Below are 25967 nucleotides of genomic sequence, written 5' to 3'. Positions count from 1 at the left end.
GTTAATTCAGATTTTTCCATGAAGCAAAATAAATACTATTTTAGAATATTTCCCATTAGGCCTACAAGAAACGTGTTCTCATTCCATACTTGCTGATTCTTCTTTTCTCCAGCTTTCTTCATTCTAATGACTTAGACTCCAGCACGTATACCAGAGTAGAATATAAAGCAGGCTCATCTTATTTTCATAATGGGAATTGGACTATTACCTTATTACATGCAGTATTGATGGCTCCCCAAACATTCACAGATTCAAGGGGAAACCAATGATTCAATTAACTTCTACTTGAGTAGTTACCAGCTGTTGGGGAAAGGTCTATGTGCTCAGGGAAGCATTATGCAATTGGAGAGTGACAAATGAATAAGCATGAAGTCACATCCACCTCCCAGTGAGTGATATGACAACAAGTATTATTTATTTCATCAGTGGTACTTGAAAGGGTGCTCAAAGTGTCCTAAATCCTAATACTTTCACTGGCTAAGAAGGAACTAGAATGAAATGGACTTCATCTTGTTAACAGATTACATATAGTTTATAATGTATATTTTCATGGGAATATTTTAGCTCTATGTCAATGCTCATTCATCATGATATTGCTTGTTTTAAAAACCTAAATAGAACAAAAAGATTAAGTGACCTTTTAATCTTTGGTATATTTACCAGACAATTCTCATAAATAACTAAACCTGGAGAATTTGAGGCATAGTCAAAAACACCTAAAATGCCTTGTGTCATGCAAAGAATACAATTAGGACTGCAATACTTACATTTTTTTCTTAACTTCTCTATAATTTAAAAAGTAGCAAGCTTTAACTGTGTGCAGAGCACATGTCTTTTGAGTTCAATCTCCAGATAGAAAAAACCATGAATAATTGATTTAGAGCATCACCTCTTACATGGGTCATTTTCTGTTCTCTTCTCTCCTTTGGTGTAAATTAGTCAGCTTTAAATAAACGTTGACTAGAACATGAAGAACAGAAAGTAAATGTTGTCTTCAAATGAATGATTGAGTTAAACATGGGGAAAAGTGCAAGAGAAAATTACAATCCATTATTTCTGTGTTTAACATCTGAAAAGTGTACAGTTGTGGTAAATTATTCTATTAATTCCCTTTTAATTTTTTATATACTTTTATAGAGGCCTTTTAAGTTAATTCCTGGCCATGTACTTTTCTTCACATATTAGTCCTTGCTTTTGGCAAGATTTCATTCTTATAATTAGCCTTCTATATACCTGCGTATTTATTTCAATAGAAGTATGTAATACAAGTCTCAAGGTTTTCTACTGGTGAGCCCTGCAACTGGGTTCAGTTAAGATAAGATTTCTATTTCATTTCTAAACTATGATATCATCTTATCTTTCCTAAAGTTCATGATATCTGAAATTCTCTAGATGTCATGTTAATTTTATTATCTTTATTCCCCATATTGGTTTCATATGTTGAAGCCTTAGCTTTTCACATAGATAGAAAGTATTCCCCTTCAGAGACCATGTCATATGGTTTTCAAAAGTCCCATTCTAACTGGCTAACTTTTACATTTAGAAACACATCATATATTGACTTGAATCTTGAAACATAGGTGGCTTACAGTTTTTGTGATGTAATTATCCATAATCCCATCAAATGTGTTTATTTTCCTCTAAAATATGAAAGAATCATGATATTTGAAAACAGTTTATTAGTAAGATTGGAGCTCCACCCATGAGTTAACCTCTCTTAATCACACAGGGGAGAGTTTGCAGATCAATGTAGCATGTTGGACAAGTGTGCACGTACGCACACATTCCCAGCTATAGAAAGAGACAAACTAGTTTTAATACTGTAATATTTTTTCTTTCTACCTCACTTCTGAAAACAGTCAGTAAAGCTTGCTCTGACTGTGACAGTTTTCTTGCCAGCATTCCTTCTTCCTTTCCCTGTCTTTAGTTCTCAACCTTTTAATTAAAGGGCAAATCTCTTATCAGTCAAGCCCTGCTTCCTAGGGGGCCATGCTGAAGGCATCTGCTATCAAACGTCTGGTGCACCATGTGTCAAGATTCTGTTATGACAAGAAGATACTATATTCAGAACCATTTTCAATCAATTTAATGTATGTCTCTGGCATAAGAATCATCTGAGAAACTTATTGAAAACATAAATTATTATACCTCCTACCTTTGGATCCTGAATCAGAAAGTTTGGATTGATTTCTACATATTTTTGTGTTGAACAAGCTTCTCTATGGATACCAATGCATAGCCCATTTTGAGAACCATTGTCCTAGCACAGGTGTGGCACATGGTAGGTATTACGTACTGAACAAATCATATAATAAGTAAATGAATAAGGCTGCAAATGCTAATTTAGAACCAATACATTTTCATAACTGAAACTAAATATAATGTATTTTTCAAAAACAACTGTTGCTTATATGAAATTTGTACAGTATTTGGGAGGAAAGTTTATCCTATGCTCACAGTTATTATTATTTGGTTTTCAAACAAAAATAAAACTAATTCCTTGAAGGTCACTTCGTCAGCTACTGTCATTTCCAAGCTTCTCTGGTATACCAAACCAGTGAAGGCAATATGAGATTTTAATTGTTTGTGGGTTTTTTTTCTGCCATCCTCTCTTATCTGTTTATTATATTACAACTGATGGATTGTCCTGCTTGGATCTATTCTTACGTGTCTAGTATTTTAGTTTGATGTGTGTAAGAAAAGTCTTGGTGATCTGGTTTGTATCTGGTGATATGCCCTTCTACTTTATCCATAAGTAAAGAAGGTCTGGAAATATGATATGATAGTCATAGTTCAGAGATTATGTTAGTGTCACAGGTATAAAACCTGAAATCTAATGCCCTTTACATATCTCAGTTTAATTTTTGTTTGATCACTTTATCGCTGAATAATGTAGAACCTAAATATCAGAATAAATGATACTTACAGTTCTTTCTTCTTGACATAAATCTTGTTATCTTGAGAAGTTTTTCAGAGATATAAAACATGAATTTTGAAGGCAATGACTAGACTGTATTGGTAAATTACACTGTAGAGAATCATATTATGTCACAGTTACACTGTATTAACATATGCAATGAAGCCAAACTTCTTAGGAAGTTCCATGGCTAGTTCCACAGTGCTTTTGTGAAAACTGTGGTTATGCTTAGAACTTTACTAATAGCTTTATATAGCTTTAATGTCCATTCAGAAAAGTTCACTCTTTATATCATACCAAGGACTGGTTTTAGGGACTTTCTACCTGACATCTTTACTTTCTATTCCTTGCCTGGCCCCACCTAATTAATCCAGTTTATTAGGAAGTGAAGTGAAAATATAGAATTCTTAGAGGCAACAAATAAATAACTATTTAAATCTTTTTAGCAAATATCCTTTTGAAGATAGTCTTCATTAGGTATAACCCTCACTGGTTTATCACTCTTTGATAGTTTGTTAGTGATGTGAAGCCATTACTAGAACCCAAAGGAAAGGAATTATATATCCTTAGTCTCTTTGAGTGAAGCATTGAGAGCTGTGTGGGCCCTCTAGGTGGGTATTTTTTAAATAGTTACTTTGTAAGCAAACCCTATTCAAAATATCTTATTTTGTATATGTTACCAGTTTTGCTGTTGGGATCCTAAGACTGGAAGGCATGGCATATACATAAATAAAGATAGGTGAGCACAGAAGATAGGGAGGTTAACTATAAAATATAATATTACCTCACCACTTAGAGTTGTTTCCTCTAAGTTATGAAAAATGGAAGAAATAAATCATAGGAAAGTAAGATCATACTAAATATTGCAATTATATTACTAAATACTGTTTAGATCCCTACATATCACCAGTGCCTCATTTCTTTTTCTTTCTGCCTCGTTTCTTTTTAAGAAGTAACATTAAGCTGAGAAATTAAATTCATTTCCACTAGTGGATAAAGGCCAACTGAATAGTGGAAACTTGAATGACTTCATTAAAGCCAAAAATAATGAGCAGATTTGAGGTTTTCAGTATTCAATTTGATATTTCTAAAATAGCTAGAATTATAAAGTATTGTACCAAATTTATAAAGTGCTAAATGACTTCAAGTTAAGCTTTTTTTCCTAGCCTGTTTACCTCTCTTGTACATCATGTTGTTTGAAGAAGCAAGAGAACTAGTGATTACTTGCTAATGATTCCTAACCTATCAATACAGAAGTCATGATAACATAATCCCATATGGATTTTACTAGGCATACAAATTCTAATGGTCTTCATTTATCTTTGTAGATTGAAGGGATATATATAATTTAGTTGTTAGCACATAACATTTTTTTATGATAGAGCATCTTACATGTTCTTCTCATCATTTCTTCAAATGCATATTTAGGAATCATAACCATAAATACTTCACATTATAAGGATTTTGAAGAAAGAATTTAAAAATAGAACTTAAGAACTATAAAATGATCCTCATGTAGGCTAAGATGGGCCAGTAAGAGTAATATCAGTCATTTTAGGCTTAAAAGTGCTGCTGAAATAAAAAACCCCAAATATCAGAAGATTTATTTCTTGTTCACTTTGTAACTTTTTGTGAGCTGCCTCTATCCCTGCTCCAAATCTTCTTCACTTGGGTTACAAGTTGAAGGAGCAACCTCATGCGAGAGGTGGTGGCGGGAAAGAGAGATGGTGGAACCATAGCGTGGTTCTAAAAGCTACTGTTCAGAGGACTGACCCAAACAAATCACATGGCTAAGCCTAGTATCAGTGGGGTAGGGAATTGTAGTCCTCCCGTAGAGGGAGGCAGCAAATAATTAAAAACCATACTTTAGTTTGATATTCTGAAAATATTTTTTCCTGATGGTGGTCTCAAATGTACAGTTTATCTAAAAGTCTGCCATAAAAGTACAACATTTACGAAAAATTTTCCCAAGTAAAATGATATTAAATTATACATAAAGTGATATCTGGCCATTTTTATATAAAGATAAAAGTCAATTAATTAACCTTATATGAGAAAATTATTTTTCCTAACATGATGTAGAAAAAAACTTTGTTATATTTCACAACTAAAAATAAATATATGTATAACTATCTGAACTTACTTTAATGAAGGAATACCTTTATCTCAATTTATTAACACTCTTTAGATAAAAGCAGAAATTTGATGTATTGCTCTTCTAAAATGTGTAGTTATTATAACATGGCACAAATATCCTTAACAACAGTGATAGGCATGAATGGAGACAGTGACATTAATAAAAAAATAAGTATCTCAGATTTGGGATTAGGATAAATTTGCCTGTAAACATCGTTTTCCTGTTTTAGAGTTAAAACCAAAATGGTATCATATTAGTTCATAGAAAATCATCATATTTTTCATCTTTAACATTTCTCTAAGATTAAATTTAAATTTCTTCTTGAGATCTATCAAAAAAGTTTACTTACAAAAATGTATATTTTCTCCATTTTCCATCATAATTAAATACTCATCATTATTCAAATATTTCTTTATTATTAACAGCTATGGAGTTTCCTATAAAATCTTCCACAAATTTCAAAAGTCCTTTATAAAAATAATTTTAAAGAATTTTTAGTATTTTTAATTTTAGGCAATTTGCAAAGCCACATAACTGGGAAATACTTTAAAGTTATTTCTGTGAAATAATAGTAACTGTCTGCTAGGAGGTATGGAAATTAGAATCTATGTTCAAAATTCTAAAATTAGGTGTGAATTGATTCATAACTCTATTCTTACTTGCAAGAAGAACGGGTGCTTTAAAAGGATCTTAGCTCCCAGGGGAAGGTATTTTTATAAAGCGATTTTAAATTTTAGGTTTTTTTACTTCTTCCTTATTTCCTCCATCCTACTCTCCTCTGCTCCCCTCACTCTCTCTCTCCTTCCTTTTTAAAAAATGTATTCCATTTAAACACCCTAGCACATGGTACACCTAGCAAACAATACTATAAAATTTAGGATGGAAACTGAACTTTTTACACACTTGACTTTTAACAAGTGTGTTCATTACCATAAAAGTGGACAGTCCTGCAATTTAGAAGTAACTTTGTTCCCTTTCAATGATGAGAAAAGGACATCTGAATGCATTGTCAACGTATATTTGAGCATTCACTTTGTATTGCTAATTTCTCCTAATTTGGAAATATTTTGGTATTTTTAAATCATTAGAGAGGAGGAAATTATAGTGCAAATGAATAAATTAATTTTTGCTTGAAATACTTATGAATGAAATCTAAATTCTCCTGTGAGTCTATCAAAAAGAAGCATTTGTTTCACTGCATTGAATATTGGTTTCAGGAGAATATGGAATACACACTGAAAACACGTTACAGCTGTGCCAATCTTTTTGCAATTATTTTGAATAGTTGGCTATTTGCCCCATTTGACAGTTTGTGAACATGGTGAATAATTTAGCATTCATGCTGCTGCTGTTTTGGCACAATTAACATGAATCGCATATCCGCTACTATTCAAACTGATTGCAATATGGGGGGAAAGAGAATCACTGCCTTAATGTTCAGTTCTTTGTACTCTTTTTTCCCAAAAATGGCTTGCAAGTCTATGCTAAATACAACACAATGAAGACCACTTGTGTGGTGACCTAAAACCTCAGAGGACATCCCTTTTTATTAAATTCCTGATACCAATTTAGACCTGGTATCTAATTTTAGAATTTTCTTGGAGAGCCTGTCAACTGGACATCCACGTATTCCAAGCATGTGCAAAATATTTATGGACTTCTGTGCGAAGCCAAAGATTGCCATGTCATTATGGGTATCATTGTCCATTTGTCATTCTGCCTAACATGACTCAGAGGCAATGACTATTACACAATTTCTTTCTCATTCTCAGTGGCTCAATTTGAATTTAGTCTTCTGGTGTGCTGTTTTAATCTGATCAAAAAATGTTAGTATAATTTAAATGCGAGAAGGGGTCAGGATTTGAAAAAAACTTAAAATAATGTATTTACTGTATGTTCTTAATACCTTAATGCAGAGAGCTACTTTTCCAACTGCTCCTATATCTTATAAGAAAATCTGAAGGGTAGATTATTTTTCACTACCAAAGGAATCACATTAAATAAAGAACAAAAAGATCATCACAGGTACGTACTTGCTCAGTGAACAAGTATTAGTGTTTAATAGTTCACCTATAGATTTAAGGTAAGAATAATAATAATAATAATAGTAAATTTTTTAAACTGACACCACAGTTTTATCTTAGCCCATTAGTAAAGATGACATGTTTTCTGTATGTCATAGAAAAAAAATATTTGTTTCAGAGTAAATGAAAAATGAATCCATTCATTTTCCACAGCTATAACTCTGGATGTGTTGTGAATTCATTCATTCAATTAATATTTAGTGACACCTACCATAGACTCAGAGACCGTCCCAGGTGCTAGCAAAATAGAATAAAACAGACTAGGCATGGGAAATAGTTTCTAAAAGGGGGAGACAAACAGAATCCACATAAGTAAAATGTATGATATGTCTGATGGTGATAAGGGCTGTGAAGAAAAATAGATCAGAGTTAGAGAACAGAAATAAGAGTTTACAGTTTTAAACTGGGTGGTTGGGGTGAATGCCTCCCTGAGAGCTGTGACCTTGGAGTGTATCCAGAAAGGAGCTGTGGGAAGGAGCAGGGCAGCTATTTGGGGGATGAGAATGCCAAACAGAGGGAACAGCCACTCTTGTCCTTTGGTTATTGATGTCTAAGAAGGCAGAACTTAGAGGAACTCTTGTAAGGTGAGAATTATATATAAATCAGCTATTCCTTATGTGCATACAGCTGGACTAAAGTGCTCTCTCATTGCCGTTCCAATTTTATATTTTATTAAATGTATTTTAAAGAAAGGCAGTGCTTATAGCATGTTTGTCCAGTTTCACAATGCAATTGAATTTTTTAAAAGCATAAATCCTTTATATATGTAATATTGTTCTCATGTTATTTGACTAGATATACCAATGTGAGTCCAATTTAATTGCAACTTTATAGAGGAAATGTTTAAAAAAAATGCAGTGTGATCCATGTTGTCAGATGTCAAATTATTTCATTTGCTCAGAGCTCCTCGGTTTCATCATCAGTAGAATGGAAAAAAACTTTCTTGTCTTGCAGGGTAGTGTTGTGAGGATTAAAGTTACTGCATGTGAGAGTGTCTAGTCCAGCATCTGGCTTATTGTGGTCCATCAGAGACTGGTGCATGTTATTACTGTGAGATCAATCAGAATATTTACTATTAAAGTATAATAAGAAATTAGATGTCACAAAATCCACAGTGCTCCTATTTTGATGACAATCACATCCTCTTCTCATAAGCAGACTGTCAGGAGTCAGAAAAACGGACGGTAGTAACATACTTTGATGTTGAAGGACATCATGTTGAGGGCATAGCCTGATGCATCTATTTTCATATCGAGACATCCTCCTTTTTTCAGAAGGTGAAAGTCCAGGGGAGATTTAGGTGCTAGGGTTGCCACAAATAGGCTTTGGCTCTTTCTTCTTGGTCTCTCCGTGACTGTTCTACCTCTTTGTGATCTGAATGTTTTTATGCTCACTGTGCTAATGCATTCAGGTAGAATAAGTTCAAGCCTTTTTGTTGGTGGGATACATAACATTGTAGAGGTGACTCCACAGCACCGTGTTGATTTAATGTTGACTTCACAGGACTCGGTTTTATTTCCCAACTTTTCAAATTCTCACTAAGACTCTTATTCTTAACACCTCATGCTATCAGTAGAAATGTTACCAGCAATGCTGGTTTATCTTGAATATCTAGAGGGTGAAGTGTTTAAAATCCAAGGTGATGCCTCATTATCCCCATTATTTTTCAGTTTTCACCAAAATGTCTGCCTTGTTCCCTTATTCATTCATACATTTCACTTTTAAAAAAGAAAAGGATGGGAAGGGATTAACTAATTAAAATATCTTGGGATTTCTTATAAAAAGAAGCAGAATTTGCTAGATCTCGTGCCAAATAACCTTCTACAATCCTCATGCCTATGCTCAAACTAAGTTTTCCATTACTTTGCATATAATTTGTATTCCTTCACTTGCACCTCCCATTCTTCATATGCTTCTTAGGAAATTCTTTAGGGAAAATAGGGTATAAGGGTAGCACATACAAAAAATATATTATTAAAAGAGAAGGTTGTAAAATCAGTTTGAAGTAGGTTACAATCTCAAGTGGTTCAAAGTGCAGCTAAATGTCCTGTTAGAAAAAGCACCACTGATAATTATAATAATTGGTACCAGGCTCAAGATTATATAATTAAATAATAAAGATAAGCATAATAAATTAATAGTTACTGCTTTTCAAGCCAGAATTAAATTCTAGTATATCTCTTTCCTTTAATTAAGTATATGAAAAAAGAAGGAAATATCTGATAAAAGAGAAACTCAGCAAAGTTTATCTTTAATTAAAATAATACCAAAGAATTATATTTTTTCTCCAGTACTAGCATGGGTGTATGCAGGAGGGAAAGGAAGCCTTCAAAAGAAATGAAGAAAATGTGAAATAAAATGCTGGCCAAATACTTTGTTACTAATATTTTTATTGTTGTTAATTATAGTTCTTACTTTAATAGCATTTGGAAAGGACTTTAGTAAGCAGACATATACAGGGAGGTACACACGTGATTTAAAAAGTGTCAAATGAGAAAACTCATGAAGGAAAGGAAAAGGTCCTCTCCAGAAACCAACTGGGAAACTAGACAAGGCTGATTTCTTCATGTGACCATTAAATTCCATTTTAAACTTTCTATCCGCCAAGGTTAAAAGGAAATACGTTTCCATTGACTGATAAAAAGGAGTATGTATTTCAGTTCTTCATTAGAGAAAAACTTCCTGGCTCTAAATTCTGGGAGGAATTTATCATGTTACTTATTATTTGAGATGTTGGCTCGTTTAATGAACATTAGTTTTGCAGACGGAAGAATATTCTGTGGAAGGTCATTTGTTATATCAATGTACAATAAAAGCTAAGGGCACGGTATTGCTTTGTGATCAGTGAATCAGTTTCTATGAGGAACCTGCAAAAACACTTAGGGGGAAAATGGAGAAATACATTAAATCATCTTGAAGAAAATGGAATTAATTTCCCTAATGTGATGATGATAAATGAAAATTGTTATGTGTTCTAAATAGTTTCCATTTTCAGCATAGATGTTTCAGTTTTCATTGTGAATTCAAAATTCTAGTATGGTAAGGACTTTTAAATGTCATTTCCTATCTGAGAAATGGAGAGAGCTGATGAGCCAAAATCAGCTAATGATGAGTTAATTATTTCTCTTGCAGTCAGTCTTCCCCAGACCAACTGCAGTTTGGCTTCTGTCGGACTACCAAATCTGTCGGGGTGATTTTCATCCTCCTGCTTCATATAGTGCTTTCACTGCCTGACTCCCACGTGGTCCTCCCAGTTTGACTGACCTTCAAAGCTTCTACCTGACTGTCAGTGACACTGCTTTCCCTGTCCTCCCTGTGTTTTTGGTTTAATTCTCCTGGCGGGGGTTCTCGTCTTTTGCTTGTTCATTACTAACATCCAGAGTTCTGTCCTCGGCCTACTTTGACTCTCTGCCTTGGTCTTGAGTCCCACATATGTCCCAATCTTTATGTCTGACATTTGAGATTTAAACTAATTTCTCAAACAGCTTATGTGTTCCTAAAACAATCTCAAAACCAACAACTTCACAGTGGAACTCCCGTCTCAGTCCTCAGGCAGATCTGCTCCTCTTCCCTCGCATCGGTTAAGGACGCTATCCATCTGTGCCAAATCACGGGAACTACCATAAACAATTGTATTATTTACAATACTATATTTACATCATTGTAATAACAGTACGGGAAATTTCTCAAACCTCCCCCCAGGACTAGTATGCCTCCTTTGCATTTACCTGAAGAAGAGATGCGACTTCTCTCTTCTTCCCACAATCTGCTGCCCTGATCCGGTGCCTTGTCACCTCGGCTCTAGACTTAAAGTAAAACCTACCCACACTCTCTGCCTTCATGCCTGTTGCTAGTAATTATGTATCTCTCACCCTGTAACCAGGCTCATTTATCTTAAAAGCAAACCTATTTATGGCTTTCTCCTCTTTGAAGGCCTTCTGTGTCTTTTCATTACCCCTACTAGAATGACGAGCATGACTGTATAGACCTTTTGACTTGGCCCCTGCTGATTTCTCCTTCCTCTCCTCTTTGCAATTTACATTCTGTTAATGGCAAAATTGCTCCCATTTCCTGCACTCACCCACGCTCCCCTATTTTGTGGCTTTGTGCTTTGGCCGAAGCTCTGGCACCACCTCCTCATCTTTTTCACCTGCTCTTACTTACCATTTAAGACCCAGCTCAGGCTCCGTCTCCCACAGAAAGCCTCTGTCAAATCCCAGTTGGGCTACATGTCTATCAGACCTCCTCAAGGGTAGGACTCATATCTTACTCATGTTTTCCTTCCCCATGGCAACTAGTTAAGTATCCAGAAATGACTGATAATCATTGAAATAAGTTGAATTAAAATTACCAATTGTATTGTTTCCCCTTCATTTCAAAAGTGTATCTCAGTATAATTGAATGAGTGGAATGTAAAAAAACGTGTATTATGGTTTCTATTAATTCTCTCTGAGGGAGAAATTTAACTTTTCTTTCCGAAGTGATAGGAATAGTAAACAGTCTCTTGAAAATTTAAGTTTAGCCAATTCTTCTGCATCAGGCCGACTACATTTAATATCTGAAATATGTAATTGATCTTTTCTCAAAATTCCTACTTTGAAGACTAGTATAGAATGTATATTATAAATATTTTTTATTTAATAAATTAATATTTTGATGTTGGGCCTATCATAAATATGTCATATGTTTTAATGACAGAGTATTATATTTTATAATATAATCTTTACATTTTATTCCCCAACTGGCATCATACTTTTACATAGAATAATATGAATCATTAAATTCTTAATCATAAAATAGTTAAATATTGGCAATATTTTAAGTGATAAATTTCATGCTATGGTGTGGGAATATATTTTAGAGTAAGGTAGAAGGAACCAAATTATTTATAAACTAGAAGGAACCAAAGGTAGAAGTTATCTTGTCCAACTTTTTTTAGAGAAGGATATTGAGGCCCCAATTATCTAATATCTAAGTCCATTATCTAATAACACATAACTGGCTAGTGCCCAAGCTAGAAAAATGACTCGGGTTGGGTTTCTCTCCACACACTGTACTACCTCCTTATTTGTTATTTTAAAATATGTCCATGTACATGGTCTAACTGTGAACCTGCATTCTCCCCTCACACACACACACACACACACACACACACACAACAGTACATGGAGTTGTTCAAATGGGATCTTTCTGTTGTCATTCCTGTTTGGACCACTGAAGAATGTGAAAGGCTCATCTCTAAAATTAATAAAATCAATGAGAAGCTGTTATAGAACATTGATCTCTGCTTTTCAGTTTCATCCCTGATTCTTTCCAGGTATATGTAACAAAATGGAGGTCTGAAAAGTGTCATTTCATCTCCAGTAAACATTAAATAAAACACTCAGAAGAAAAATAAAAAATAAATGCAAATATTAATCACAAAAGAAAGAATTTTCTTAATATTTAAAATTAAATCAAAAGATCTGTAGGCCACAGCCCATCAGTTGTAAAACAACATACTGTTTAGATGGTGAACATCATTTTTAGAGCATTAAGTATACATAGCATCCATTTCTTATCATGAGACTCAGGTGATAGTATTTACCTTTAGACCCATTTACAGTGCACCAATCAGAAACCTGCAGCGTTCTGTATCCTAAGAGCCTCATTTCTGAAAATGGCCTTTAATCACTTTTTCCAAGACTGAAATCTGAAAGTAATTCTTCAGAATAAGGAAATGGGTCAAAGCTAACTGTTCCACTTGTACTTAAGATGCCAAAAATCACATATAAGTTTGTATCATTCAAAAAAGAAGAAAATGTTGAAAAATACCTCAGTCTTGCTAAATACTTTAAAAAAGACAAGACAAAAAATAAAAAAGAGAAAGACACTATTACCTTTTGTCTATGTTTTAAAGTTTATAGTTAAATGGCGTCGAAAAGATTGTTGGTATACACTTATAAAAGACTAGTCTTACATTGCCTCTCCAACTAAATTGCACATTTTTCATGTAGGGAAAATGCTCATTTGCCTTTGAATTCTCACAATTCTAGCACAGTGCCTGACACGGAACTTGAATGTTGAATTACATTTAATGCATGTACATATCTGTGTACATTCCTGTTCACACAAATATACAAATGTGCATATATAAAATACATACAGCTTAACTGCTTTCTTGGGAGAGAAGGTATTCTTTAACTTCAGACCTCACTGCCTCACTGTTTTAAGGTCCTCGTCATTTAAAAAGAAATCCACCTTCCCTACCAAGAGGCCCACCAACCTTCTGGGGAAAGGGTGACACATTTTTCCCACACCTACTTAAACAGGAAGAAGACTTACCTCTTAAATGTTGTAACGCCTGATATTTAGCTTATGGGTCAGAGAACTAGGCAAAATGAAAGCTGTTTCTGTAAAACTGATACCTAATGAAATTCTTCTAGTTAAGGATATTTCATCACCCTACTGCAAAATGCTTTTCTATGTATCCACACTAGAACACAGTAATTTCTTCAGTCGAATATAGTTTTTAAAACAGTATTTTTTCACTCTTTTTTTTGTTTCTTAAATAAGCAAATGGTCATTGACCAGTTTTTTGTTTTTTCTTTTTTTAAATTCTGGCATTTGTTTCTCAAACAATCTTGATGGGTTCAGAATATATCAGATTCTTTGAATCAGTTTTTGACAGAAGGGGCAGAGTTCTTCAGAAAACCTTCAGATTTCTTTCAACTCCTGTTTTTGCTGTTCATCTGAAAATAACAGTTTTGACAGTCAGCTTTGTTTCTGCTACCAACCTCATCCTGCATCTCCCAGGAACCATGACAATAGTCAGGAAGTCATTCCCTTACTTTTATTGAGGACCCATTGTGTGAGAGAAATTGAGTAGGACCTTCACAGGAAACAGTCCGTAAAGCCTCACTATTGAAGATGTCCTGTAATTAAAGCAGGACTAAAGACAAACATATTCATGATATGTGCACTTTACTGACAGAATGAATATATATGTAGTAAACATGCCCAAAACACAATATGGAGGTATAGAAATTTAGTTCATAATACATAATGAGTGTTGGGCTGACTACAGTCAAGATAAATTACTTTGCAAGACTTTGTATAGAATTGAATAACTAAGTTAGAAACAGAATGAACCAAGGAAGGGAATGCTTATTATGATATTATGTTTACTATGATGTAATATATAGAAAAAGATATCTTACCTAACTTTTTATAGTATCCAGTAACTCATATTTACAGTTGAGAGAAATACAGTTGAGACCATGGGAAGTATCACAAAGTCTATTTAATGAAACCATAAAGAAGAAAAATAACAGCAATCAGGAAGAACTTTTTGAGTAAGTAAGAGGTCATCTTAAGCTTTTCAACTTTCACCCAAGTAAAATTACTGGTTTATTTCCATTTCTTTTCTCATGCTGTTAATGTATTATATTATTATAAATATATTATAAAGATATTAACATTTAAATACATCAGAGTGAGAAGAAAGCTGTAGTATCAGTCATGTAATTTTTATGAAATGATCTGCAATCGTATGAGGAAAGGAAACCTGATCTGGCTGCCAGGGTGGCAAACAGCCCGCCACTGTTAGATAGCTGAAGTGCCGAAGCCTGCATCTTGTGAAATGTAACTCAGTCGCCTCTACTTCAGCAGAAGGGTCTTTATTTTCATCCTGGCACTCCAGCCTTAAAGTAGACTAAAGCTTATGTTTGTTTAAAGCTACAAAATGGTTATTCCTATAAAATAATTAGTGACATTTGAACCACTCTCTGATAGACTCAGTTAGTGAGAGACTAAGCTGCTTTCCACAATTACTGAATTCACATTTCAAAATGCTGCTAAATATATTTGCAACAGCATTTGAGGTAGTACAACAGGATGGACTTTTAAAATTCTGTAAAAGTTGATACAGCATGATTGTTTCTTTAAAATCTGCCTAACATATCCCACTATTTATGGCCAGTAAACCTCTAAAGCTTTGTCATGGACTGATAGGTGTGCAAAAATAGAATTCAGATTGTGGCAGTTGTATTTTTATACTTTGTAATGTTTTAATGTATGGCAATTATTAGGAAAAAAATAAATAAGAGAATGGACTTACTTTGTAAATTAAGTGTCCACAACTCATTTTGTGAACCTAAATGATATTTTGTGTGTGACCATTTGTAGATTTGGGCGACTGTTTAAAAACAGTTGTATAACATTAACCATTGTCAAGTTTTCACCAGTGTATTTCAACAATGATAAAGGTAAAGGGGAAATGTTCCTGTTGAAACTATTGTTGTAAAACTTACCCCTAGGATGGAAAATTAATTTATTTACCAGCCAATCACGATTCCCTAGTGTTCTGAAAACAGCATGAAGCAAAATTTGTCAAACAGTTAAAATACTAAAGAGTGCTATTGAACTATGAGATGTAATGACTTAAAGTATAAATAGTAGCAGGAGATATTCCTGTAATAGTTGTACAGGTGTTTCACCTGTTGACCTAAACTTCTCTGCTTCCTAAAGTTAAGTCCGACACTTCTCTGGGAAAATAATTTGCTCTGAAACATAAATACTAACTCCTGAAGCTTGCAACTTAGGTTATTAAAAACCACTGGCATGTTGGCGATTTAGTGCTGGTAATGGGTCCTCTACTAATTTAAGGCTTGATTCACCATAAAAGATGTGATTCTTTCTGTACTATGCAAACTGTGAAAGGTGGAGGATCTCAACTCCACATCTGGCCAAGTGAGTCAGCAGCAATTTGTTACGAGGTGAAATCCTGGTCTCCCTCACTCCGCAGCTGCCTGCGGTGGCAGGGCTGATGAGCAAAGCCAGCCCATGCTTGTTAGTGTAAGCCATGGTTTCCCCGGCTTGCTGCTGCCTGCTCTCCTGTTCATACTCCAATCTAGATATCTTATTCTTCTTGGTCAGCCTGACGCATTTGCTATGTAAATTTGGTGCGCTTTAAATCTAGCATTTTTAATGTGAAGGACAACGTTTCAACCTATAAAATTAAAAGCAAACTGGAGTCTCCTTTCTTTTTCCATCTATCATTTGTAGTACCTACTGCAGTGCTTCTCAAAGGGTTGCCTTTTCTTTCTTCAAAAGGGTATTTTAGCATTGCTTGTTCTTGTCAACAGTATCTATGTGATAGATACCCTAATAGCCCTCCCCCACCCATGTTCAGTTCTGATGCAGAGGCGCTGCCAAGCTGTCAGACGTCCCACTTCACGTGACGCGGAAGTGTAAACTCGGCCCAGGAACCCCGGCTCCCTAGATGTCCGTGGATTGTGCAATGTCACCTATATCTGACTTGATTCTAACAGCCCTTGGGACAGGGGGATGATCAACTTCATTTCTAACAAAGAAACTGAAATTCCAATTTCATTCGTACAAACTGTGATCTTGTGATTTAAACCCACGTGTCCCATTGAATACAATACATGTGTTTTCACAATTGGGGTGACTCTCTGGAAGTTTTATAGCCACTGTTCTTAATATTTACCATCAAAAAATGAGAACTTACTGCCACTTGAAAACACTGTACATTTAGAAACACTGTAGATGCTCATTTTGATTAGCATCTATATTAGCAACACTGTAATAGTTTGCAGGCTATAGGATATCTAAAGAGAATCTGAAAAGAAATATGTAACTGGATAAAAACAATAATAACAAAAGAATGAAATTGTCCATGCTTTGAAGGAGAGATCCAACATATTTAATTTTATGACTATAATATGATTACTTTAGCAGCATTCTAAATGAACAAATTAGAGCTCTAATGCTACTGTCTACACTCCAGTGCATTCTTAAAATAGAGCATGGGAAACCAGTGCAATTATATCCGCAAAGGAATCATTTCTACCAAACTATTAAAATTAGGAGATTTCTGGCCCACAATATTTTAATTATCTAGAATATATTTCCCTAATAGTTAATTAATTCATTAATTAATAGGTCAAACTTCACTCTGTGGCAAATGTTATGCTATACAGTGAAAATAAAATTAAAAGTATTTCTGTTGTCTTTGAGATGAGTGTATTGAGGAAACTTGTGAAGTAGTAAGAGCTATAATAGATACATGCGCATAGCACCACAGAATCATAGAAGAAAGTGCTCCTAGAATCCTCATAAAACATTGTGAACAATTATGCAAGGTTTTTTTTTTTAAGAAATGTATCCTGAGTTGCTAATGCAAAATCCTGATAAAGGTGCATTAATTTAGGGGACTACAATAGCCTATTATCATGAGTAATCCGGCAAAATATGCAGGTAATCTGTCATCAATAAGGGTCTTCCACAGTTAGGAAAGATATTACTAGAAGGATGAAAACAGATTCAGGATTTGATGAAAAGAAAACTGTTTTTTAAAAGGAAATAAATAAAGCACTCTAGGCCAAAACACGTACAGACAATTTTGTAGATGGTTTTTATACCTGGTAGAAAGTTGAGGGAAAAAATTTTAAAAGGATAAATTGGCACTGGTTCCCAGGAATGCATTTAGCTATTCTCAAAAAAACTTTTTTTTTTTTTTTTTTACAAATCACAAATATTGACACGTAATATGCTTCTAGAGGTGACTGAACTTGAAAGTAAAGAAAGAATATATTTAAAATTGCATCTCTGGAACTAAATTAGGCATGCTGAGTTATACACAGTGGCAAGCACCTACCAACTCAGGTTGATAACCCAAGAAATAGATTACCACATATACCTTGATTCATTCGAATTAAGTTTTCTTATTTCTCTAAGAGGTTTTATTTTGACTTAGCAGAATTGAAATAGGTTTTACAGCATTATAAAACTGCAGTAATTATTTAATGTGACAAAATGAGAACACTAAACTATCTGATTCTATAAAAAAGGTTCAAATGCCATTTGTGCAAAATTACATGAGAAGCACACTCATTGTGTAAACATTGTACATTCAAAAAATTTCTAGCCTTTTTTTCTTATATGTAATCAAGATATTATTGCAGTTAATTGCTAAAGCTTTAGTTAAGTTAATGAGAGTTAAAAAACTGAGAACACACTTGGATATAGTGGACATTAATTTTATGCCTCAAAAAGTATTTTATCAAAGTCCATCTATTACATATTTCGGGGATCTTTAAGAGTGCTTTAGTTGCCAAAGTCATATTTCAACTTCTAAAAAACAAGCAAGGGAATAACATTGTCATTTAGGTCCTCAGGTCAAATCATTTTCAACTTGCATCTGTAATTTAAGAAGATTCAAGGCTGGACAGTGGATGCTGTTTCTCTTCTCATCGATACAGCAGACATGAGAAAATGAATTTATGTTGATTGATTTTTGAATAGATTTATTCTATGGATATGCCCAGAGGAAAAATGGGGATGACTTGAATTTTCTTCATAAATCATTTGTTAATAATAAAAAACTGTTAACTAATAAACAAGACATTTCCTAATCTGCCCCATAAGTTGACAGCTGCTCCTGTAGCCAAGGCAGTGAAATGAAACCTGGCATATAATTCTAACCCACTCCCCTGCCACAAAAGGAAAAATGGAGGGGTGAGGGGTGTATAGAACCAAATGATTTTTAACACTTGAGACACTACAGAATGCGGGAGGAAAAAAAAATGAAGTCTTTTCTTCCTAACTCTTGCAGTTTGGAGAATCTGTGCCCTTGAAAAGCAGAATGCACTATAGTTTTGAGTCACCATCCTGCCAACAGTTGGTTTTACTGTTATAATAAACCCCTTTAAAGAGTTTTAATTCTAGGCTTCAGCATTTCTGTTCCCTATCGTTATCAGCTTCTAACTCTTTAAAAACATTAAAATAGGAAAGACAAAAGGCCGCTTCCTAGAATATAGAGATTTTAGTAAACTTACATCTGAGGTGCAACCTTCTCTTCAGTGGTTAACAAAGGGAAACTATATGCATCTGCTTTGCATGAGTCAGACGTAAAATAATCCTTTAAACAGTGCTGCCTAGTTTCTTCACTTTATTTAGTGTAGATCTGCTTAGTTATTTATTCACTGAGAAGGTGTGTGATACGCCTTTACTGAAAGCAAATAACTAATAACTTCATATCCTGAAACGCTCCACAGCCAACCTGCTCGTTTCATTTGTATTCCACGGGCGCCTCATTTTTTCCTCCTCACTGCCTAGCCTGTACTGATCAGTATTAACAATGGGATTTTTGTCTCACTCGAAAACTTTCTTGTTCCTTTTGAGTTGAGGTGGAGACACTCTCACTTAAAAAAGAAAAAAAACAGGTATTTTAGTATTTTCTGTGTTTTATTATTTCAGTATGTTAAGATTCAGGGACACTACACTCACTTATTAGATAATCTAATAAAGAAGCTCTAAGCGATGACAAGTTCTGTAATTAGATGGAAAAGGAAAAGGAAAAATCTTGTGTTAAAACATTTTGAAATGTTGAAAAATGTGATGGATTTAAGAAGTGAAAAGAAAAGAAAGATGGTAGAAACGATAAATCATGTTCCTAAAACTGGATGTTTTGCCACTTTTGGCAACTCGGATGCTAACCATAAATATTTTCTGCATTCCTTGTCTGTCACTCCTCTACGCCCCCACTCAAACTGAGCAACCTAAAAAACTCACCCATTAGACCCGCAAATCAAAATCTCTAGGAAAGGGAAGCTACTCCCTTACCTTGCTACTAAAGAACTTCCCTGCAGTTTCCGATATCCTTAGCTATGTAAGTTTTTCTCAAAGTCTCCAGCCACAAATAATGTAACTGGCCAGTTTCCGGTCTCCTTTTGCATTGATTGAACACCTTTCACTTTAATTCATTTAAAAAATAAGAAGTCTTTTATCTTGAGTCCCTATTTACCTTAAAGTATCATGAACATTTGATGTCAGAAGAGAAAAGCAAAACTGTTTGTTTTTTTTTTCAACCTGTTACAAATTCAATCCAAAGGAGCAATGAGCCAAATCTTCTGAACTCTCTATTCATGGTGGGGATGAGAAGGGAAGGGAGGAGTTAAAGCTTCCCCAGAGATTGAATTCCCTTTGCCTTTTACCAATTCCTTCTCTCAACTCATGCTTTAACATACTGCTTATACTAAAAGCATTCACAGAGGTCAGATTATGAAAAGTTTAACTTAATTTCTTAAATATTGCTTTTAACCTGCCACCACCAGTTCCCAGCGACAATGGCAATAGTTCTTAAATAACTATCATTTTGGCTGGAATGAATAATACATCATCTATTTAGTTTTCCCAATTAATGGAATGTCTTCCGATTATCTAGAGAATCTTTTCACCCACACAATTCTCTTTTAGAAAAAAAAGGAGGTTCAAATTCCCTATACCAGAAAAACACTCATTAAAAATGAATCTCCAACATGAGATATCAGACCAAGGGCAAATGTTCAACTGTGACATTTGCTGTAATTCTGTTGATTATAGGCCTTTCTCATGGACAAATGAAGCATCCCTTGAAGAAAAAAATAGAAAATGGCAGATGTTGGTTGGAAACTAATATAGGTTTTCTTCATGACTCAATTGAATAATACCTTGGCAAGAACTGAAATTTATTGGTTTTTAGTATTGGTTTTCTTTTTGGTGTTGTTCCTTAGAAGAACTGGTTAACCAACTCATTCTAAAAATCTTAACTCATTTATTTCTTTAAAGAGGTCATCTACTTCTGTCAGTGGCACATCTTTAGGATGGTCTTCTGTCTGACCACAATAAAATAGGGGTGGAGCAGGATTCAGGAAGAGGCATGTGGGTTTACTGAAGTGTGCCATAATTTCAAGAACATTTAATCCACTAAATCGTTTAAATACATCTAAACTAAGTTTCTCCTTATGTTCTTTTAAATACACTACTATAACAAGTATTTTCACGAAATACTCATGGAAAGATTGAGGGTATCTATAACCTGCCAAGCAGTTTGCACACCATCTCACAAATGAGAACAATTTCTGCTCTTAAATTGCAATATTAATTGCCATCCCAATTTGTTTCACAGTAACAAAATACAGAGTGAAGATTTAAAAAATACACATATTGGTTTTATCTAACATGTGAATAGATCAAAATATATTTCCAGTGGAGAAATGCTTTAATATGTATCTTCACTGACTACACAATTCTTTTTTGAAAAACCAGACTTAACCAACCTATTGTGAAGTGGAAGTGTTGTTTTTTTTTGAAAATCAAATCCACTACCCAGAAAACTGCCAAGGTCAGGGTTTTATACTCAAAACTCTTTGTAATCCATTTCAATATGGAGTTGGGTTAGGTAAAAAACTACTGACTTTTTTGGCAGAAATGTATACAAAATATTATGAGTGTCATATTAAGCACTCACTGAAATTTGACTTTACAGTAGGAGTTAATGACATCTGAAAACTTGAAATTTAAGAAGATATTAGGAACTCAGTTGCAAGGAGAGTTAATTATAACACAAGATATAGATTGTGGATTAGAAAATAACTGGAAAATAAAAAGACTGCTTTGAAAAAGAAGCAAAATAAGATTTTTTACTTATACTGTAAATAAAAATCAATCTTAAAAGGTCAATATAATATTTCAAACTTTAAAGAAGTGGTAAATTGTTCAGTAAAATCAGTGGCCAAAGTGGCAAATACAGCAGGCTTGATCATGCATATCAGGGCTGAGGCCACAATTTCTTGGATTCAAGAGTGATATTCCTCAGAGCATGAATCAAAATCTATTTCACATTTACAGCTAGATTTTGAAAAACTTCTGATAGACACCCACCCAGGTCCACCTGCATCTTACTTCTACTTCAGTTGAGAAATAGGTTTAACCTTGATTATCCTTCATGTGTTTGGAGGTAAAAGAAAAAAGCTGAAAATAACTTTATTTAATCCTGACCAAATTCAAAAGACTGAAAGAGGTAGAAATACAGGATTCTAATACCTTTATAAGTATTTTTCAGGCATGTAGTTTATTTTCTCTGCTTTTTTAAAAAAAAATCATAGTTAAAATATCTATGAATGGCAGAACTTTTCTACTATTTTATAACTTTATCACTCTAGGACAGTTATGCTTACTTAAAGAATTTACTATTTTCACTTTTTTAAATAAAAAATCTACAGTTGAACAACTTTAAATGTGAATTTATTAAACTTTCAAGCATCTGAAAAGATGCAAAGATCATAAAAATTTGGAGGGTGAGAAACATCAAATATAAATAAATATATCAAAAAATTTAAAAATTATGTCTGTGTGTATCTCAACATGAGGTGTCTGCACTACTAAATTCTGGGCTTCAACATTAATTTAAATTATTTGTTTCACAAAATGAAATACCTCTGTCCTGATTTTGTGGTTCAAAATCTAGATTGAATGTCTTTCTTCCCCACAGAGTCAATTCTGACCCTCTTTTATCTGAATTTTACATAACCTTTTATTTTTCTCAGAACACATCATAATGTTTCAGGATTAGACATTATGCAAGTGAAATGGATATATTTCTAAATTTGCTTATCCTGTTTAGTTTCCACAAATATAAACTTGCTCTCCTACTCTAAGTCACAAGAACTAGAGAAAATATAGGTATTTTAAGACTTTAAAATGTATATTAGTGAAAAGGGTGCAGCTATTTAAAGTGTTTGAACTAATTATATGTGATATTTCAGTAGGATAATTCATTAGTCCAATTGTCTAAATAATCCCAAAGTGACATGAATTCCTTTGCAGGATGAATGTCTATAGAGAGTAATCCATGGAAGACAGACAAGCCTCTTGTCATTTGTAGCCTTAATCCATTGCCTAGAGCGTGAAAAGTGCTCAGAGTAACAAGTGTGGGAATCAGTAAAATCAACATTATTTTTGGATTTTACTTTCTTAACAATACTGCCTGATCAATAGGCTTGTGGAAACTGTCAAATACAATACAGTCTGATGAATCAATCTAGTGAAGTAAAGAGAGAAACCCTCTCCCCTTTCCCTATTCTCTCCCCTTTAAATTCACTTCCTGCTTCACCTACACTCTCTCTGTCTCTGTCTCTGTCTCTGTCTGTCTGTCTCTGTCTGTCTGTCTCTCTCTCTCTCTCTCACACACACACACACACACACACACACACACACACACACACAGATGCTCTTGCTCTAGGTCTATAGACATTAACTAATGAAAGCTGTAGTGACAGTGCTTAAATCACTTTAAATAAGAATACGAAGCCACTCTCAGTAAGTGTTTAGGTTTTTAATTGCAATACTCACTCTCTCCTTTCAGCTGAGAAATTTCCATAGTATTGAAGCAGAGTTCTCACTCTATTTCAAGTTGTGGGTATGTGGATGGTGAGAGTGCAGAAGAGAGAGCTGGGGGATAAAGAGGTTCCAGAAAGTTATGTCCTAGTAACGTTTATATATGCCCCTCAAAAAAAATCCTAGAAGGATATCAGCTTTGGGGAAAATGGAAAGAAAAATAGAAGAGGAAATTTAAACACCTCATACAACATGGCTATTTAAGAAAGAACTCACGGTGTCTGTATGGTACCTCAATACATGTGTGTGTCCAGAGAAAATTTAGAAACCCTTCACCAGCTCATGAAGACACAGAGATATGCTCTTTATGTTGGTCCTTGACACTCAGCAGGGACTTCTGTGAACTTTGTCATCTTCTTCTGTCCTTTAATCCAAAACCAGGGAAGAGGTTTTAATTAATGAGATATGATATGCATTTAGAATACAGCCGGAGCATTCTGGAAGCTGGAAAACCATAGCTGTTTTTAAATTCTGGGTATCCTTTTGAGTTGTAATTTATAATTCTCAGTGGACCTATATTTGTCTTGAACTGATTGTTGAAATGGGCTTTACTAGGAATTTCTTTGCTGAAATTGCAGTGGGGCGGAGGAGGAAGGGGGTGGTTGAGCCAAGAGGGCTTGTGAGGAGGAGGGAATGATCTCTAACAAGGTTTTAAAACCTTCAGTGGTTAAAGTTATATTGGTGACAAGGATATACATATATATATGCATATGTATACCTATGTGCATATATATGTATAAATACATATACATACACAGATATAATGCACAAGTTTAGCAGAATTATATAATGAGCATGAGTTGTGAATCATGTAGGTAGCAGAATTCAGATTTTTTTAATCAAAATTGCACCTAAAAATGGCTATAAAACAACGCTTGCCTTGGGAAGTAAATTTATAGCTACATGCCTTTCACAGGCACGCTGGAGGGTTCTGCTCCCGGCTCTAATCTCTACGAGATGTTTTTTGCATGTGTTGTGTGACAGGAGGGAAGGGGAGTGGGTTGAGCTTGCCTGTTCTCCCATTGTCAGCCAGTCTAGTGAGTGTTGGGAAAACCTGTCTGTGGGATCTTGTGTCATCTCTCGCCACATGTGTACAGGAAAAGTCCGCGCTGCTCACGGTTCCTCTCTCCCTCCCTCCCTCTCTCTCTCCCTCCCTCTCTCTCTCTCTCTCTCTCCCCCTCCCTCCCTCTCTCCCTCTCTCTCTGTTTCCCTTTCATTCGGCTTCCCCGGAGCCGAATGAAGCAGGGAGCAGGATTAGAGTCCGCACCGGCTATCAGAAGAGCTTAGATAAAAGGAACTGCTTTCTTAAGCACCACGCAGCAGCCCTTGTTATTTTTTTTTCTTTGCACACAACAGTTGCGCCTCATTATCCGGTGCCTGGCTCGGATTTTTTTTTTTTTTGAGGGTTTGAAGTTTCTGTGCTTCAGTGACTGTTACTGAAGAGGTGTTAGTGTTGCGGTGAGGTCTTGATTGTCCGCATTTATGAATGAAACTGACCTAAATCACCTGTTACCTCCAGTTTCCAGATTGTTTGAACTTCTCTGGCCGCACAATACAGGAGGGAAGACTGAAGCAGCTTAGGGACCTCCAGGTCTGCAGCATGGGCTGGTTCGCCAGGATTGTCTGTCTTTTCTGGGGAGTATTACTTACAGCAAGAGCAAACTATCAAAATGGGAGGAACAATGTGCCAAGGCTGAAATTATCGTACAAAGGTAAATCTTTATTTTCATTTTATTTGTCTAGCTTTGTAATGTCCCCCTGCCCCCAGCCTTTTCATTCTTTAAACTCCCTCCCAACCCAAACTATAAAACCTTTAGTTTAACCTGGGAAACCTACATGATTGTCTGTGTCTTTCTGAGATGATTTAAACACTTTTTTTTTTAAATAAAAGCATGTCTCCTGTTTGATATAGGGCAATTTAAATGCAAACAAAGAACATTTAATCACATTTGCAGAGAAGAGCTGACTGCCTGGTAAATGCTGATCTGTATATGTGATCATATGTTCCGTTAATTTTTCTGAGTCTACCTCAATTAAAATATCTTTAAAGCCACTGTGGCAAAAAAAGTGGTCTCTTTGTAGATGTGGATGCCTCACCTATAGTAATTGTTATGATAAATTGCATCTCCTTAGCTGTAGACACTAAATGGTTAATTGCAATCATGAATATTCAGTTTGTTCAAATCTGACAATCAGATGCTTAACATAAGCAGTAGATCTTGGTTTGCCAAGAGAATATAAACTGGAGAGAACAGACTAGTTTTTCCACAGTGTGTTATGATTGTACAAAGGACTGTGTATTTGGTTAATTGTTGTAAAGTTAAAGCCTTTGAAACAGAATGTTATTTAATTCCATGTGTACCTCAGTGAGATTTGAAGTTGAGACATTACTTTCTAGTTGAACAGCTAGTTCTATGAACTTCTCTTCAAAATAAGTGTAATTTTAAGAAAGAAAAAGCTTTATCACATGGTTGCTAGTACTTTATTTGGTTACAGTTTAATGTGTAGGCTTGTTTTTTAATGAGGATCTTAAAGAAAATATTTGTTCTACATTTGTTTAGGTAAATTTTATAGATATATAAAATAATGCTAACACATACATATAAAT

At 34.6% G+C, this 25967-nt stretch overlaps 1 protein-coding gene across 4 annotated transcripts in view; it reads left to right on the top strand.

The window, feature by feature from the left end:
- The window catches only part of SEMA3A (semaphorin 3A), a 467315-nt gene that overhangs the window by 225616 nt on the left and 215732 nt on the right, over positions 1-25967 (top strand). For all 4 annotated transcript variants that reach the window (XM_057504463.1, XM_057504465.1, XM_057504464.1 and 1 more), the window contains one exon: positions 24879-25071. In XM_057504463.1, coding sequence (XP_057360446.1) covers positions 24879-25071 — 193 coding nt within the window. The remainder of the gene's footprint in view (positions 1-24878; positions 25072-25967) is intronic.

This window comes from Manis pentadactyla, chromosome 7, assembly GCF_030020395.1.
Source record: "Manis pentadactyla isolate mManPen7 chromosome 7, mManPen7.hap1, whole genome shotgun sequence".
Classification (NCBI taxonomy): domain Eukaryota; kingdom Metazoa; phylum Chordata; class Mammalia; order Pholidota; family Manidae; genus Manis; species Manis pentadactyla.
The sequence above is the reverse complement of the archived record's forward strand: the minus strand, read 5'-3'. Positions and strand labels throughout refer to the sequence as shown.